Here is an 18,600-nt window from a genome sequence, read left to right as displayed (position 1 = left end):
TGCCGCCAGCAGAGATATGAGAGACGAACTGGAGCAACCGGAGTTTCTGTTACAAAGACCCGGTTCAGAACTTGTTCACTATGGTGAATGTTCTGTCTGAACAATTCTCCTATCTGAGTCAGCAGCCAATTAGGCAAAATAAAACAATAAAACCTCCATGTTAAAACAGCTGACATCCAGAGAGAGATTCAGGAATCAGTTCAAAACAAGGAATCTGTTCAAAACAAGGAATCTGTTCAAATCAATGAATCTGTTCAAAATCAGAAGTCAGGTCCCTTTAGGATTTGGTAATCTGTTCAAACTCACAAATCAGTGCAGAGAATTGAATCTGTTTGGTGTCCGGAACCTTTTCAGATTCAGGAATCTGTTCAGTCCGGCTTCTGTTCAGTCAGGAATCTGTTCAGTCCGGAATCCGTTCAGTCAGGAATCTGTTCAGTCAAGAATCTGTTCAGTCCGACTTCTGTTCAGTCAGGAATCTGTTCAGTCAGGAATCTGTTCAGTCAGGAATCTGTTCAGTCCGGCTTCTGTTCAGTCCCGAATCTGTTCAGTCAGGAATCTGTTCAGTCCGGCTTCTGTTCAGTCAGGAATCTGTTCAGTCCCAAATCTGTTCAGTCAGGAATCTGTTCAGTCCCGAATCTGTTCAGTCAGGAATCTGTTCAGTCAGGAATCTGTTCAGTGGGGGGAAACGAGCAGAAAACTTGAACTGAAACTGAAAAACTCCATCAGAAATCACAAATCCGGACCCAGAAACGTTGAAACTATCAGGAAATTCTGAATCTTAATTAATTTAAACTCCTGATCAGCCAAGCTGGGTGAAATGACTCTCCCAGCCTCTGCAGCGCCCCCTCTGCTGATGATGCGCTCCTGCAACAACATCCATCACCTTCCTCCTCCTCCTCCTTCTCCTCCTCCTCACTGGTACCCAGAGCGACAAACCTCAGTGCATCAGTGTTTGATTGTAGCCCGAGTCGTGCAGCTGTTCCGCTGCTCCTGAACTGGTGAACCGAACCAAGCCGAACCGAACCGGGAGGAACCGGGCCAACGCGCCGGGATGGACCCCGAGCTGGAGCCGCGTTTCCTGCTGTGAGGAGCGGAGCAGGAGCCTGGAAAGCCCCGGAGGAAAGCGGAAGAGGTGGCGGGGGGGATCCGGGAGACAGAGCCATGGCGACTGGCGGCGGCGGAGGCGGCGGCGGGGCGGCGCGCAGGCGGAGAGCCGGGATCCCCGGGTTCTGCTGGAAGACCTGCTGCTTCCCGCTTCTGCTCTGCGTGGTGTCGGTGTGCGGGGAGGAGAAGACCTTCATAGTGGAGGTAAGAGGAGGTTTTATGAAAGCAGAGAATAACATCGGGAACTGAACCGATCCGGACTCAGAACCGGTTCAGCGCTTTGTTTTCTGACGTTCAGCGTCAGTAACAAACTAACAGCTTAATTGCTCATTAAGCCTGATTGTTTCCGCCTGTTTGGCAGCTTTAATAAGTCCTTCAGATCCTCTGCTCCCCCTCCCCCGCCTGGTGCTGCTGCTTCTCTACATTCAGACACATGTTGACCAGAAACAGGCAGGTTAAAGTGAGGCTCCAGTCCAAATATAGCCTCTCCTCCATAATTCATGGATCTGCTCTGTCGGGGTGAATGGGGGAAACTGATGGAGATGTTGGTGATCTGATTCGGTGCTGCTGCTGCTTTCCTGTTTTGTTGCTGGAGATGCTTTGATTGAAACAAAGAGAGCGCCCTTGGCAGCGCAGAGTGGAACAAAGGAGGAGATGTTTTCTCCACAGCAGTCTGAGACCAGAGGAGGCAGACAGACTCAGCTCCACCGTGAAAACATCACAAAGTTAGAGAAGCAGCAAACTGTGGAGGGAAAAACTCCTGAGGGATGCTGGAGCAGAAAACCCAAGTCCATCCAGTGTGTGTGTGTGTGTGTGTGTGTGTCCCATAAAGGTCTCATCTGGACAGGAGAGTGGCCCCAGTTACATGGAGAATATTAAATAGAGACTCTGCTCTCCAGTGGGTCAGATTCAGAGACTGTTTTCACTCCTGGTGGTCTGGTTGACTCGGTTCAAAATCGTAACATTTGTTCCATTTTCAGCTGCTGTGGTTCAGTTTCTCACTGATCGTTGAGTCAAACGACACAATTAAATAAAAATCCCCCCCCCCTCACCTGAGGGAGCGCTGCACCAAGAAACACTGAAGGAAACAACTTAAAAACCTGCGAAGAAGACCCTGAGCACAACTTCCTTCACCAAAGGGAGACAAAAATGTCGCGTCAGATTGAGTGGTGCACCGATTTATCGGTGGAGATTTCCTTAATTTAAGGAGATCGATGATCGGTTGATACGTAAATGTGAAGCCGATCTTTTCTCTGATCTTATTTACTTCGGCAAACGTCTTCTGCTCTCCCATTAGAGGTTGACCGACAGACTCGCCCACCAGGTCATGTCGGCACTTTTGCAGTCATCAATAGTCACGTCCCTGTTACCAGCTCAGCTACTTTCTTGCTATATTTAGCAACATTTCAGACAAAAAAATGTGAAGCGGCAGGTCAGGCTTTTTAAAGATCAGTAATTGGCGATCTGGAAACCAACCTTCAATCAGCAACACATACCACTGACTGGCATTTTAAAACTCATGGCTTTGTGTCTGGTTTTCAGCTCTTTAACTCATTCAATCATATTTTTATTGTTTGTTATTCTGTTTGCACAACCTTTCCAAATATTCCTCTCTGGGTTTTGTTAGTCATACTCCTACGTTCTGCAGTGGAGGCTGTTAATAATCAGAACAATCATAATGTAGATCTATTTAAACCAGATGCTGAGTTTTTAATGATTTCCATTTTTCATGGACATCAGACCTTTCTGTCCTAATTTTATCCTCTTTCTGAGAACGGTGAGGTTTTAAAAGTGAAAAGGAAGGAAGCCGGAGTACCTGGAGAGAATCCACCATGCACAGGGAGAACATGCAGAAAGACCAGGAATCAAACCCAGGACCTTCTTGCTGCAATGCAACAGTTAAACCAACTGCACCACTATGCAGCCCAATCTAGTTTAATATTTATTGTATATTAATTTATTATTGCTTAGCTTGACTTTACTCCATTTGTCTTAACTTTTTTAGCTTATGTTAGTTTATCTTTGCTCAATTTAACTGAGTTTAGTTTACTTGGTTACTTGCACTAATTTAGCTTAGCTTGTTATTTTAGTTTAATTTATTTGAACCTTATTTATTTTAGCTCAGTTTAGATCAGATTTACTGAGCTTAGCTTAGTTTAGCTAAGTTTGCAGTAGCTTCACTTAATTTAAGGCTTAGCGTAGCTTCATTTTTTTGTTTAACTTAGGCCTGTCTGATCTTAGTTTAGCTTCTCTTTTCTTAGCTTAGCTTAGCTTACCTTAGCACAGTACCTGCAGGTTCCTAGAGGATTTTATTAATAACTGCTGCAAGGCTAACATGCTACAGGAAACATCCTGTCCTGTGTTTCTGTGAGGGTGACGTGGCAGCAGAAAACGACGCCTAACTGCAGATTTCTGCTCCATAATGGAGGTAATGGGCTGAAAGTGTGTCTGCGCCCTACGAGCCGGTGCCGGGCGGGTTTCCTCCCTCCCAGGAGGGGAGACTTCTGGGAAAGAGGATGGTTGTAAACACAGCATTAGAGCTGAGGATGGGTGGGAAGTGGGCTGCTGCTGCTGCTGAATGGGTTGGTGTGAATTCACCAGTCAGCGCTGTCCTGATTAGTCATTGTTGGAGATAAATACACACATTTGTAACGTTTTCAGATTGACAGCCTTGTTGTCGCTCTTCCTCTCTCCAGCCGTTGTCTTCGTCACGCCCACACTCGCTTCGCTTTGCTCGGTGAAGCCGCAGCTGGAACTAACAGGAGCTGTCACTGCGGGTTTGAAGACGGTTTTGTTCTGTCTGAAACCAGCCGAACCCGGACCGAGGAGACGGTCGCTATGGAAACAGGAGTAAGCGTCTGTAGAGCCATTAAAACGTCACATCCGATGTTTTCAACTAACACGTTGGACATGTCAGGAGAAAAAGAAACGATTGTAAAAATAAAAACATTGAGCAACAATTCAGTTCACAGCAGCAGAGTTTGTGTAGCGGCTTTTATATTCCATTCACCCTTATGGGAAGCTATCGTCCTAGCTAAATATTTGCAGCTAAATATTTAGCTATAAGTTAAACATTTAGCTAGCAACCTAAATATTTAGTTAGCAAGTTAAATATTTGCCTAGCTTACTAAATATTTAGGTCTGAGCAAAATGCTTAGTTTGGAAAATAAATATTTAATTTCAAAATTAAATGTTGAGTTAAGCAAATAATTAACATTTAGTTTCATTATTTACATTAACAAAATTTTCATCAACAAGATTTTGATTTGCAACACCTCCGTCTTAGCTTGCAGATAAAAGCTATGTTAGCTAAGCTAATGTTGCTAGTTCAGCAGTAAATATCACTGATGTTTTTCTATGTATTACACAGAGGTGGGTAGAGTACTCAAACATTGTAACTGAGTAATAGTTGTAATGTACTTATCTTGTTTATCAGTTAGACAGGAATGAGGTGAGAGCTAGTTTGACGTTTGTGGCTTGTATATTGTTGACATAGCAACTGCCTACCAAGATGGCCGTCAGTTTAAGACACATCGTTCTCATGTGTCATAACATGAGAATGATGTGTTGATCCGAAAAGGAAATCAAATGTTGAGGTAAATGTTAATCCGAACTCTTCAAAGAGTTATTGTAGATGGTGATGACTGTTGGCAGGAAAGATTTCCTGTAGCAGTCTGTATTACAGCGAATCTGAAGAAGCCTCTGACTGAAGACAGTGTTTTTCCAAGTGGATGGTCAGAGTTGTCCATAGTTTTCTTGATTTTATGTAAAATATTGGTTCCACAGAAAAGAACCAGCCTTCAGTACCAGGTTGTTGAGCCTTTTTAGGCTCTAGGACAGCTAGCTAGGTCCTTTCTTCACCGCTAGCGCTAGTTAGCTCACGTTTACAACCCGGAGAAGGAGAGGAGTGATGATGGAAGATTTCCAGACTCATTGAGTCTGAGAGCAACCATCGCATGTTAGATTCCTGCATTTGATTTTGGGCTGAAATTATAATTTTATTCTTCACAGAACCTCAAATTAGACCCAAACACACACACACACACACGCACACACACACACTGTTCTGACGTGCCGTCAAAACACACAGATACATTACTAGCAGCAGATACTCTGCAGACAATCTTCAACTGTTATCAATTAATTAGATTTCTGCAGACGCGATCAGTGAGTTCTTCATCCTGAAACTCCAGAGTCGCGGTCAGAGAAGGAAGCTTGATGATTCAGGAGGAATCCAGGAGGACAAAAACAGGGCATGAGGACAAAACAGGACAGCAGGACAATAACAGGACAGGAGGATAAAAACAGGACAGCAGGACAAAAACAGGACAGGAGGATAAAAACAGGACAGCAGGACAAAAACCGGGCATGAGGACAAAACAGGACAGGAGGACAACAACAGGACAGCAGGACAAAAACAGGACAGCAGGACAAAAACAGGTTTCAGGACAAACTCTTTAACAACTCAGAATCAAAATGTCACTTTTCAAAAAGTCACTCTTGTAAACGTCAGAAACAATAGCGCTAACATGCTAACTACAAACAAAATAGAGAAAAGTGCTAAGTTTCACATCAGAACTGGATCAGGAAGAGTCTGCTGAACCCAGCGGGGCAGAGAACCACAAACTGAACTGAAGTTAGAGAATTATTTAGATTATTCATGCTGCTGTAAGGCCAAATAAATGGGTGTTCATTTTTCAAAGTGATAGTTTCATCTTGTTTTTCATACACTTATAAAAATCACAATTCCAAACTAAACATTTGATTCACAAGCTATACTGTATATCTAGCCAACTAGACATGTAGCTTGTGAATTAAATATTTAGTTCCAAAGTTAACATTTAATTTCCAAACTAAATATTTCTTTTCCAAATTAAATATTAAGCCTGCTAGCTTGTTACACCCTATCTAAATATTTAGGTTGTAACTAAATATTTTCACCACGTTATTCAAACATTTATATTAAAAAATCAAATGAAATATTTAGTTAGGAGCTAAATATTTAGCTTTCTAACATAATATTTTTAAGGTTTTCCCTTTACTGTAAAGCACATTATTTTTATTCTGTTTTTAAATATTTTATTTTCTATTTTTGTGTGAATTTACTTGCTTTGATTGTGCGACAATAAAGGAACTTCTATTTCTAAAAACAAACAGTAAAATATCTGTTGTCCTATTTTATTTTTTTGACGGATATTATATGTTTTACATATAGGAAAAAACATTTAATAAAAATAGTACATTTTTGCTCATAATACAAATGTTTCAAGCGTGTTTGCAGGAAATGTGTTCATATTTTGCATTAGTTTAATTAGTTTTAGCTTTAAATGACTGTAGTTCGCATTAATCTGAACTGGGCCACTGAAAGGTGGTTTTGTGGTGGATCCACCAGAGGAAAGGTTTTAATGCGGCGCCGCTGCATGTGCAGCAGATGACATTTATCTCCGCGGCGGCGCGGAGCGGAGTGCAGATCTGAGCACAGCTCTAATTATAAACGTACGGCAGGCGGAGGAGCAGCGAGCTCCTGAGAGCAGCGCAGGAGGATTAGGTCTGATCGGAGAAACCATTTCCCACCAACACGGACATTTAATTATGAAACTGCTGTAGATCCTCCGGCTGTTTGTCTGAGGATCTGCTCACATCTTTATTCAAACTACTAATTAAAACAGAAAAATACCAAACAAACATTTTTCTGTTGTTGGGATCAGCAGCAGGATGTGGTGAGATTTAACATTCTGTTCACAGAGAAGCCAAAATAAAGAACCATCACGGGAAAGATTGATGCTGGCCATTGGTCCTAGTGAGTCCAGTTTAGACTTAACTGGATGTTGAACTGGTTTAAATCGTCTGACAGGAATAATCTGAAGACGTTCTGATGCAAACCTGAGGTTGTTTTGAATCTTTAATGAGGTGGTGGCTCTAACGCTGGTTCTTATTCATGTTGCTGCTCTGATGTACTGATTTATGGCAGTTAAAGGAAATATCTCAGAAACAACTGGATATGGATCATGAAGACGTTCAGATATTCCTGATCGGTTCTGGAGGAAACTGCAGATCCTGATTTCTCTACAGCTGAGCTGAGGATGAGGCCCAGATGATCCACTGAAGTTTTGTCTCCATTTCACTTTAAAACAGTCTGAGGAACTCTGGTTCACTCCTGCTGCACTTTATTTAATCATTTATTAATTTAAATCAGATTCAAACACTTCATTCTGCCAAACTTTAAGGTTGGGATTAAATTAGTTTAATTTTGTTAATCCCATTTTATTTGAGTTTTATTTATCCTATTTTATTAATTTTTCAAACTATCTTGACCTAATTTAACATTTGCTTAATGTACATTAATTTATTATTGCTTAGTTTAGCTTGACTTTGCTTTGTTTACCTTAGCTTTAGGTTTCCTTTGGTGACTTGTCCTAACTTAGCTTAGCTTAGTTATTATTATTATAGTTTATAGCTTATTTGAACCTTATTTGTCTTGTTTTAGTTTAGATAAGATTTTCTGATCTAAGTTTAGTTTAGCGTCGCATATATCTGATCTTAGATTAGCATAATTGAACTTGTCTGATTTTAGCTTATCTGAATGTATAGATATAGTAAATCTTATCAATATTATTTATCGTCTGGTGTGTCGGTCCAAAACGGCACAGCAACCAGATGTCAGCCAGCTGTGCTCCTTATTAAAGCCATGCAATAAAGACACGTCATATGATCTGGTTTGTTCTCACACGTATGATGTTTTTATGACCTTTTATTTTTGTGTTTTTATGATGTAAAGCACGTTGACTGCCTCGTTGCTGAAAAAAACAAATAAACTGATTGATTGAGAGGAGGAAGACACATCAGAGCTCCTGCACTGTGATTTGCTCATCGGTTCTGTTTCTGTCTGGTTCTGAAGGGATTCTGTGTCTCTGATTAATAAAGTGGGCAAACTGTTTGCCATAAAGGCCTCAGAGAGCAGGTTCTGGAGGTTTTTATTGAGACACTGAGCTGGTTGTGTCCTCCGTGACCCGGCCCATCTGACTGAGAGAACTCTGCTTCATCCAGACTGATTAATCGGATCTCGTCTGATCCCTGGAAGACAAAGTGCAGACGTCCTGACAGGAAGAGTCGTCGGCGGTCCGAGGATCTGCCCTGGGGGGGAATCCTGGGCCGCAGGCCGGCGCTCTGCGCTGCAGCAGATCGGCTCCATTAATCAGCCTCCGCTCGGCTTCACCGGCTGTTTTCTGTCCTGATTGCTGCGATCGGATCGGGTTTTCCAGCTCGTCGCTCTGCTCTCCTGCTCCAACATTCAGAAACAGAAAATCATTTCTCATATTTTAAGCCCTGGTCTCATCCAGAACCCGGCCTGTCATGATAAATGTTGCTGGATGATAAATTGCCCCAGAAGTGATGGCGATAAACAAAAATGTTGATGTTTTGAGACCATTTTTAGTAACATAATGGTAATGGCACACAACACATCCTCGCAGATCAATACACTTTAAATCCTAATGAACATTTAACTCTGGAACTGGAAGACATTTTTAATGTCCAAAATAAATAGAACAACAGAAACAACAAATAAAATTAATTATGAAGTCTCAAAAAAGATTTAGATGAGACCAAAACATCAGACGGAAAACTTTTATCATCCAGTTTTTGGTAGAAAGAGAAATCCAATAAATTATGCAAATTGAAATGACTAAACTTGTTTAATTTGTGATGCAGTTCAGACGCAATTTTATCGTTCAAACTGCAGAGGCTTTGAAAGCTATCAAATGTGTTTTAATTCCACATCTGGAAGTGAAACAGATCCGTTTTTTGTAGTTTTTTGGTGAAAATATCAGAATCTTCTGTTAAAAAGTGGTATTTGTGTCACATTCAGCTGCTGTTAGATCCGTTAGATTAAAGTCATTTCGGTTTTTTCTCAGTTGTTTGTGGGTTTATGCAGGTCAGAGACATAAATGTGATTAAAGCAAAGTTTGAAATCTGTTCATTAAAGTTCGTTTGCTGCTGCGCTAATGTGAGCCACAGATTTATTTCATCTGCGCGCCGCTGAATGTTTTCTTTCATTAAACGTTCCTATAATATGATTATAGCAGCAGAGATGCTGAAGATAAAAAAAACCTGATGAAACATTAATAACAAGAGTTTCATCTTGTTATTAATGATAAGACATCATCTTGAAATTAATGATAAAACATGACAATGTTGACATTTTGTCTCAATACTGGATTATGTAGAAATACTAAAATTACTACAAACTTTAAGTAAAATATTTAGATGTTTTCTGTCTTTGCAGTTTTTATTCGTACAGATTATTTATTTTCTTTTTAGTTGCAGGATGTTTACATCTATATTTGTAGAGTTACGACCCCATCATAAACTTTTTCTGCTTAATAATCTGTTTAAAGTTAAACTCTGTTAGGGTTTTTTTAGCTGTGATAATAAACGTCTGGCTCGCCTCGTGTTGCTCGGTGCTGGAAACCTGAGAATGTTACTGGTTGGAAGTGACTTAAAGAGAAAGAAACCAGGAAGATGCTCCATAACTTGAGCTATCTGTGGATTTAGGATCAATTAGTGGATCCATGAGAATCAGATTGTCTTCGACTCAGAAGGAAAAACTCCTCAGTCGGTTTCTGATCCGAGTTTCTGCAGCAGGTAGAAGATTTTATTGAGGTTTATGGAGATCATAAGAGATGAGTTTTTATGTTTTATAGTGACAGTTTCTCTTCAATTAGAAACATTTTAATAAACCTGCTTGTTTCTCTTCAGACCAGGATAGTTTTAACTGCTTGCTCCTGTTTCACATTGTTTCTCAGCGATAGTTTCTCCGTCTGCATGGAGTTCATCGTTAAAGGGGCATTTTGTGTTTTCCAGGCACATAGTGACGTTTTTTAGTACAATCAAGTACAAATGTTACCTTCACTTGTTATAAAAAAGCTGTGTATATCAAATATGAATTTGAAATTTGACTTTGTATTTAACTCCGTTTGTGCCTCTGTCTCTTTAACAAACATGGCACTGTCCATCATGGTCCAACTTGTCTTCTTGCTGGACGTCCATTCACAACTCTGCAGATTGATGGATTTCTGATGGTTCGTAGTTGACCTTTGAACCCTTCCGTGACATTTCCCCTCCTTCCTGTCGTGTCTCCCAGACGTGGCTGAAGAACTACGGCTACCTGCTGCCTCATGACGTCAGGACGTCGGACCTGCGGCAGGAGAAGGCCATGCAGTCCGCCGTGGCGGCCATGCAGCGTTTCTACGGGATCCCGGTGACGGGAGTCCTGGACGAAACGACCATAGAGTGAGTCACGCTGCGTTTCCATGACAAATGGGATCAAATCTTTGTCTATATTCCGCTAATGTCGAAAAAACACAGTTTCGCAATTACAGTACATTCTTTCCATTAAATAAGAAATTAGATAAAAATTATGTGTGAATAAGATAATTTATTAAAAATCATGGCAGAGACGGATGTAAACATGAAATATATCATAATTCAGCCAATCGGACGAGACATCCATTGTGATGCTGAGAGGGCTCTGGTGGAGCCAGCTGCACATTGTGCCAAAAAAAAAAGCTACAAATCACAAAGAAGATGACAGGAAGTTGTCTTCTTTGTGGTTTCCGCCAGTAGTAACATCCGGTTGATGATCATGTGATTCATGTGATTCATCCCTGCGCAAAAAACCCTTTATAGAAAAACTTGTTTTTTTTTAAATTGCCATGTTTCCATTAAGTTAATTCATTTTTGTCATTTCAGTTTGCACTTCCAGGAAGTGCAGCTCCTGATTGTTGCTGAATCAGATTTTATTGAAATCTTCTGTCCTGTCGTCATGTCCCGTCCTGCTCTGAGCCAAAGCTGCGCCTTGTGTCCAGGTGGATGCGGCGGCCTCGCTGCGGCGTTCCCGACCATCCTCACACCAGCCGGCGCCAGAGGAACAAACGCTACGCGCTGACGGGGCAGAAATGGAGGGAGAAGAGGATCACCTACAGGTAACGCAATAAGCAATTCATCAATTCATCCCATAATCATTTAAAAAATGTAAAAACTGGATGACAAAAGTCTTCAGTCTGGTGTTTTGGTCTCACCTAAACATTTTATTGAAGAACAATTTTGTTTACAGAGACGTCATAATTCATTTTATTTGTTGTTTTATTTATTTAAAATGTCTTCCAGCTCCAGTCTGAAATGTTCATTAGAATTTAAGAGAATGTTTTAATCTGCCGTTACCATTTTATTACTTCCAAATAATCTCAAAACAGTATCGTTTATCGCAATTTATTGTCCAGCAAAATTTGTTATTGTAACAATAACAATAACAATTTATTATTGTTATTGTGCTGTTAGCCAAAGTGTCCCACGGTACCCTGAACGCACCATTCTCTCTGCCTGCTGGCTCTCTTCAGAGGTGTAAAAACGTCCCTAAAGCAGATTAGGAAACTCCCAGGAGACAGTGAACACACCCCGCTCCTCCAGAACCAACATGGCTCCACCAAACTTTATTAGAAATCTAACCAAAAAGAATCTGTGTTTTCCTGCAGCTTCTCCTTCTTGTTTTTGTGACTTCAACAGCATCAACTGGTGAATAAAGCGACTGATGAGTTAAATCCTCTGTGGAGAGGCAGTCTGCTGGGGAACGAAGCCCGGCCCAGTGGGACCGGGACCGGCCTTTTAGGCAGAACCGACACCCATTAATACTCCCATCCTTTCTGAAAGCCCACAAGGCTCAGAGCCAGAGACGGCTTATGTTAAATAAACATACAGCAGCAAACGCAGAAAGGAAACTATTAAGACAGATGAATTAATCATTTACTGCTAGTGCTACGTTTCAAAAGGAAATAATAATAATAGTGGTGGTGGGACTTGATTAAAGAGTTTAATCAAGTTAATTGCAGCATCTGTAATTAATCAAAAAACAAAATAAGTAACATTTTCAGTTAAACAACCCTTTCTGCTGCTAAATGATTGAATAAATAGCTATATGAGCATAAGAAATGTATTTTTACTTTTTTATTTTATTTTGCATTGTGTATATGTTTTTGCATCATGAGGACATTTATTTTGGACGTTTGTGGGTAGGAACTGATATCAGGGATGTTGGTTTCAGTGCACCTGAGAGAGACGCGCCTTCTGGTGAAGCATGTGGAGGTTAGCACATGGCAGCAGAAAGTTAAGTTAAAATAGTTTAATGAATGCTGAAAAAAGGCCTTTTCTGGATAACTATTTGCTAAATTTGCTAATTCCTGCTAGCTAGTCTGAAGGAGCTGAATGCTGGAGGAACTGCGTTTTGAAGGCGGAGCTAGGTCCACCCAGGCGTTTTGAACAGCTGAATGGTTGCCATGGAGATTAAAGGATTTCTTAAACATGCATGAAAGAATCAAAGCAACATTCTAGGTCTGTTTTTGATGAGAGAATCAAATTTTCCATGACAAGCTCAAAAACTGTCAAGCTTGATACTGCCCCTTTAAATTTATTGTTGCCAAGCGGAAATCTCGCTCAGGTTTCTGTGAAACTAAAAATCTCCAAGGCAACATGATCTGATGTTGGACCGCATCAATCCCACTCCGCCTCGCCCGCACCGTCCCACTCAGAGCTCCATCGGCTTAATGTAAATTACCACCTTCCCGCGGGACCCTGAACGCATCCCGGCGGCGCTTCCCTCTCTGCATAGTCAGCTCCTGTTACTGGCTACTCTGGGCCTCCTCCTGTTTCACCTCCAGTCAGTCCAAACGGGCCTGCAGGATCTGATCATTTCAAATCCGATTGCTCGTCTTCTGAGGCGCCGAAGCCCGGTCTCTTTAAACGACGCTCCTTTTGAGGCGTTTGGTGACAGTTTGGAGGAGGCTGGCTGCATCGGATCGTTTAGCATACTTGAAGTATTTATTCCCACCTGCTGAGTTTTGTTCCAGTTTCTCCTTCATCCGCCGACTCCCGTGGGAGTGTTTCGGTGCTTGTTCGTCCTGGCGGAGCTGCAGCTGTGAGTTCAGCGACGTTCCTGTAAATCCTCTTCATGTTCTGGGAAGTCTGAGAGAGCAGAAAGCGAAACACACAAACGGAGACGAAACGACAGAAAACGTTGTTTCCAGTTGACGACAGAGGCCGAATGTATGGAGGACCAAAACTGACATGATTTCAAATAAAAGCAGAAATACATATAATTAGTTTTTCCTTTTCTTTATACATGCGTTTTCGTCAAAAAAAAAATTATGTAGAAATACAAACATATAAAAAGTTGAATGTCCATCCCAATGGACATCAAGAGTATAACAACCAACGTTGAATTATTTTGTGTCACCATGCAAAGAAAAAATGTATCTGTAGCATTTTGCAGCTTATTTGTGGTTTCACAAGTCATTTATTTTAATTCATTGTTTTGTTTTTATGTTTTTTATGATCATAAACACTGACTTTGTTGAACTGCTTGTAAAATAAAATGTTTTTTTCTGTATTTTAGTGTTGACGTGGAGTAAAAATGTATTTATTTTTTTGCGTTGATAAAAATCAGGTCTGAAGGGGTCAATTAGATTTACGATGAACCGTGGTTCTGATTGTTTAATTTGGGTTTTCATCTAAAACATCAGAAATCTGCTGAGCCTCTTCGCCAGACCTTTTCCTGCAGCGTTTTCTTCTTCTCTTCCTTTCCCTGCCCTCCATCCCTCCATCCGTCTCCTTCTCCAGCCGTTTTCCGTTGAGTTTCTGCAGGTCTGCTGGTGAGACGAGCAATAAAAGCGAATAAAAATGGACGGCACGTTTCCTCTCCTGCAATTACTCTGTAACGACCTTTCTGCCTCGTTTATCTGCAGCTGCGCGTATCAGGCTGCACATTAACCGAGCTGCAGCTTCAGATGGAAACATCAGCAGATCAGAAAGAAATTATTCAACTCAAAAACACAGATTGGGATCATAATTGTACCGCCTGCACAGCCGAAGCGTTTCAGTTATCTGTTCTGCAGACTTCTGGCCAAGCATTTCTTTTCTGTTTAAGAAAATGAAGCAAATTTTAAAACTAATCTGTTTATCAGATTAGAGGTTTGTAGTTTTGGGGGGAAATAAAAACAGACAAGTTTATCATTTTATTTTATTTTATCTTTTTTTGTTTTAACTATTTTTCCTAAGTAGTTGCCAAACATTTTTTTTCACACACTGGTGTTTTTTCTTTATTTTCTTAAGCATTTGTGGGTTTTACTATATTTGTCTGTCTGATACATTTTAATTTAATGTGATATTTTTATGTAATTTATTTTTATTTAAATGTAAATTTTTTTAAACTTTTTATTTAAATGTTTAATTTCATGTAATTTTAGTTTCATTTGAAGTTTTTATTATAATTGTTTATGTTTTTTTATTTTGCTAACTAAACTTTGAGCTGATAACTGTTCGTTTCAGCTTCCTGTCCTCTGATTGGTCCGTTTACAGACTGAAGTGACTCCTGTCAGAGAAATACTAAAAATAATTTCCTCTGCTCCCCAGAATATCAAACTACACCCCAAAGGTGGGGGAGAAGGACACGCACCGAGCGATCCGCCAAGCCTTCAACGTGTGGCAGGCTGTCACTCCGCTCTCCTTCCAGGTCAGAAAACAACCTGATTTTTTATCGTTATAAAAAACATTTTAAGACATTTAATTTTGTAAGTGAAGCAACGTTCTGTGATTTCATAACGATGTCGAGTTTTCCTCCCTCTGATCCAATCAGGAGGTCCCAAATTCAGACGTGGAGAGCGACGGGAAAGACGCCGACATCATCATCTTCTTCGCCTCTGGTTTCCATGGCGACAGCTCTCCATTTGACGGCGAGGGGGGATTCCTGGCCCACGCCTACTTCCCGGGCGCCGGCATTGGAGGAGACACCCACTTCGACTCTGACGAGCCGTGGACTCTGGGAAACGCCAACCATGACGGTGAGAGCCGCCGCCCGGGGTCACAGAGGTCAAACCGGCCGTCAGAATCTAATATCTGCTTTTTAGTTGTTTATTTGAACTGTTTTACACCTGGGAGTCATTTAATGTTTAATTTAAATTAGTTTTTGGTTTATTTTACTTTTTTATTCTATTTTCATTCAAATGTTCAGTTTAATTTTTGTTTTGTTTTATATTTTATTTATTTTAATTTAAATGCTTAATTTCTTTTTTGTTTTATCTTAATTCTTTATTAATTTTTATTTAAATGTTTTATATAAACTACATTTTAATTTTATTTTAATTGTTTATTTACTTATTGAAACAGTATTGAATTGAAATGTTCTCATTGGTTCTGATCAGTTTATTATTGGATCACCTGATTGATTTTTTTCCCTCTTAAATCCTGTGGAAGCAGCAAAATGTTTCGTTTTTCCACCGTGGTTGTGTCTTTTGGACATTTTTAAACCACTTCTTCCTGAGGTTTCTGGAAAACCTTCACGGAAACAAAGTTTATAGTTTAAGATGGCGGCAAACGAAATGCAACAAAGGTTTTGAAAATCAAAAACTCTCTCTGAGTTTCCTTCCTCCTGAACTGTTTGAGACACATTTAAATGTGTTTCTTCTTTCCCTAAAAGCTCTTCAACCTGCAATGCTCTGTCTGTCTCTATCACACACACACACACACACACACACACGCACACACACCTAGACACTCGTGCGTGGTGTAATTGAAAGATTAGCGAGCAGATAGAGCAGCATGATTCATGCTATCCGCTTCAGAAGGACAAACGGGACACATTTTTCACTTTGGATTAAAACTTCATGTTCCCACCTGAGTCTGGTGACGATTCGTTATTAACCTGCAGGACAGAGCTGAGGGCAAAGCAACCCACAGGAACCAGAACCGCTCTCTCCATGGAGGGAGAGTCATCCCTCCTTTGGTTTGTAGAAACAAATAGAAATTCATTAACAGGTGCTTACTTTATGCAACCATCAACAAAGACGGTTTTAAATTTATTTATTTTTATTTTACTTATTGGGTAGATATAATGCACATTTATTGAAAGCCAGAATTAATCAAAAAACTATTTTTCATCTGTTGTCATTTGACGATGCTCAGTTTATCCTGCTAAAACAAAATAAAGGTTATATAAAAAAAGATTAAAATTATTTCACTACACAAATTGTGTCAATAGGTACAAAAATGAAGTCAATACAAAACAAAATCAGGCCGTAGTTACAACCTGATGCTTTGTTTTGATCATAAATGTAAATTGGCGCTATGTAAAAAAAAACTGAATAGAATTGAAAGTAAAATGCAGGCTTCAGACAACAGGAAGTGATGCGTTCAAAGGTCTGAGCAGAGCAGAAAGTCGGAGTCCAGGGAGCTGAAGGAGGCTGTAATCTTCAAACGCATCAAGAAGAGCAGAAAATGATGGGCTGTAATTAGGTTCAGGCAGAGTCGAACCAATTAGAGAGCTCATGAAGTGTTTGAGTCTCAGCTCCTCCATCAGACGGCTGGAAGTTATTAATTATCTGACAGCAGCTCAGAGTCCAGATTATCTAATCCCACATGGGTTCAGAACGGGCCGGGCCTCCGTTCTCCCTCAGAACCAGCTGGACAAGAAGGAAAGAAGCTTCAGATGGAAAATTATCCACCTCTTTCCTGTAGTAATTCACACATCAGGATTAAATGCAGCATTTTCTCAGATGCAAAAACCTACAGTGATGCGTACAGCATGCAGGAGAAGGAGGATTAATGCAACATCAGCAATTATATATGATCCATATTTAAAAAATAAAACATTATGGGATATTTCTGGGTGTTTTTGGGGGGGAAAATCACGGCTCAACAATCATTAACTGTTTCCTGCTTTATGTCAAATGCGTCAAATAGTGGGCGGAGCTTAAACCTGTTAATTAAGAGATTATTTTCTCTGTTCAAATCAGAATATTTTTATTGATCTTTCTCTAATTGAAGAATAATGTCTAAAGTAGAAAAAGGTCAAGTAAGTTTATACTTCTGGTTATGGAAATATGCATCAAGGTGTTTGAATGTGAATATGTCTGAAATAAACTAATAAGTTTAGCTAAACTAGATGTGGCGTCATTTCTAAACCTACAAAGTTAAAAATTAACAGAAATAATTTGGTTTATTTAGCCTGTCATAAGATAAAAACAATAAGGTTTCATTTTTTAATGTCATATTTCACCATGTTATTCAATCATTTATGAAAGTGACAGTTTTAAACTAAATATTTAATTAACAATGGAAATAGCTCCAATTTAGCTCTGAGCTACGATAGTAAGTAATAGTAAGTTAGGTCATTGCACAGATTATTATTATTATTATTATTATTATTATTATTATTATTAGTGGAAAACGCATTAAACTGCCTGTTCAGAGCGCTAACCGCTGCTCAGCAGGATTCCTACAACAAATATAAAGATATTTCTCTTCTTCAGATCCAACATGTTTGCTGCTTCATGAGATCTGAATAATTTATTCTCTCACAGATTATATATTTAAAGACGCAGTGTGTTCGTTTGGGACTGGTATTACTTTGAAGAGGAGAGTGATAGAACCAGATTTTACTGTAAATTTAACACACCAGCTGCAGATCAGTGGTTCATTGTGTTGGATCCATCTTTGATTTTCTGCCGTCTTTCTGTCCAGGTAATGACTTGTTCCTGGTGGCGGTGCATGAACTAGGCCACGCTTTGGGTTTGGAGCACTCCAACGACCCCAGTGCCATCATGGCTCCCTTCTACCAGTACATGGACACGCACAACTTCAAGCTGCCGATGGACGACCTGCAGGGCATTCAGAAAATCTACGGTGAGGAAACACAACACAAGTAGAGAAATATTTAACTGACAGGATGAAGCAGGATTCTTTGAGGTGTTCATGAACACAACATTTCACTCTGAATCTAAAAGCAAAAACATGCAAAAGTCAAAACAGCAAACTGTTTGTGTGAATTATTAATGCCGGAGCCCAGAGAGCAGCTGAATTATGGAGAATATTCAGCAGTCGGGCTTCGTTTGAAGGATGAAAACGGATCGGAACCAGCAGCTTCTGCCTGGAAAACGTGTTTATGCCAGAAACACAAAGATGGCTGCCGTCTTCATCAGCTCTGACTCTGACTTCTGTCCGCAAACGAAGAATAATCGTCATGGCGCTGGTGGAAATGTGGTGAAAAAAGTATTTATTAGACACAAAGAGAAGGAACAGAAAGCGTCTGTAGGGTCACATTTCCTCTTATTCACTTTAATGATCAGAGCCTGAAAAAAATCCTGATTATCACCTTAAAGGTCATGATGCACGGCTGACATTTCAGGGAAATATTGACAGGAAGCGCGAGATCAGCAGCATCTTTTCTCTGCAGCTCAGTGTTCTGTGCAGATACCTGACTGAGTTCCTCAGGTTGTTTGGCGTTTCCACCTTTCAGAGAAAAAACACGGCCGGGTTTTTTATTCCTCTGTGAAGCTGCAGGAGTCAAAGAGCCGTTTGTAGATCAGACGGACATTATTTAGGCCATAAACGGCGTTCAGATAATCTGAACAAAGACGTTTCTGCTCAGCACAACTACACAGAAAAAAGAAA

The 18,600-nt window shown here is 40.2% G+C and overlaps 1 protein-coding gene across 1 annotated transcript in view; it reads left to right on the top strand.

Moving 5' to 3' along the window:
• The first annotated feature begins 306 nt into the window (after positions 1–306).
• Positions 307–18,600, top strand: part of mmp24 (matrix metallopeptidase 24) — a 30,412-nt gene continuing 12,118 nt past the window's right edge. The window contains exons 1-6 of the mRNA XM_032550538.1: positions 307–1,308; positions 10,247–10,395; positions 10,971–11,087; positions 14,566–14,665; positions 14,789–14,993; positions 17,671–17,832. Of these exons, the coding sequence (XP_032406429.1) occupies positions 1,162–1,308; positions 10,247–10,395; positions 10,971–11,087; positions 14,566–14,665; positions 14,789–14,993; positions 17,671–17,832 (880 nt within the window). The 5' untranslated portion in view covers positions 307–1,161. The remainder of the gene's footprint in view (positions 1,309–10,246; positions 10,396–10,970; positions 11,088–14,565; positions 14,666–14,788; positions 14,994–17,670; positions 17,833–18,600) is intronic.

This window comes from Xiphophorus hellerii, chromosome 20, assembly GCF_003331165.1.
Source record: "Xiphophorus hellerii strain 12219 chromosome 20, Xiphophorus_hellerii-4.1, whole genome shotgun sequence".
Taxonomy (NCBI): domain Eukaryota; kingdom Metazoa; phylum Chordata; class Actinopteri; order Cyprinodontiformes; family Poeciliidae; genus Xiphophorus; species Xiphophorus hellerii.
The sequence above is the reverse complement of the archived record's forward strand: the minus strand, read 5'-3'. Positions and strand labels throughout refer to the sequence as shown.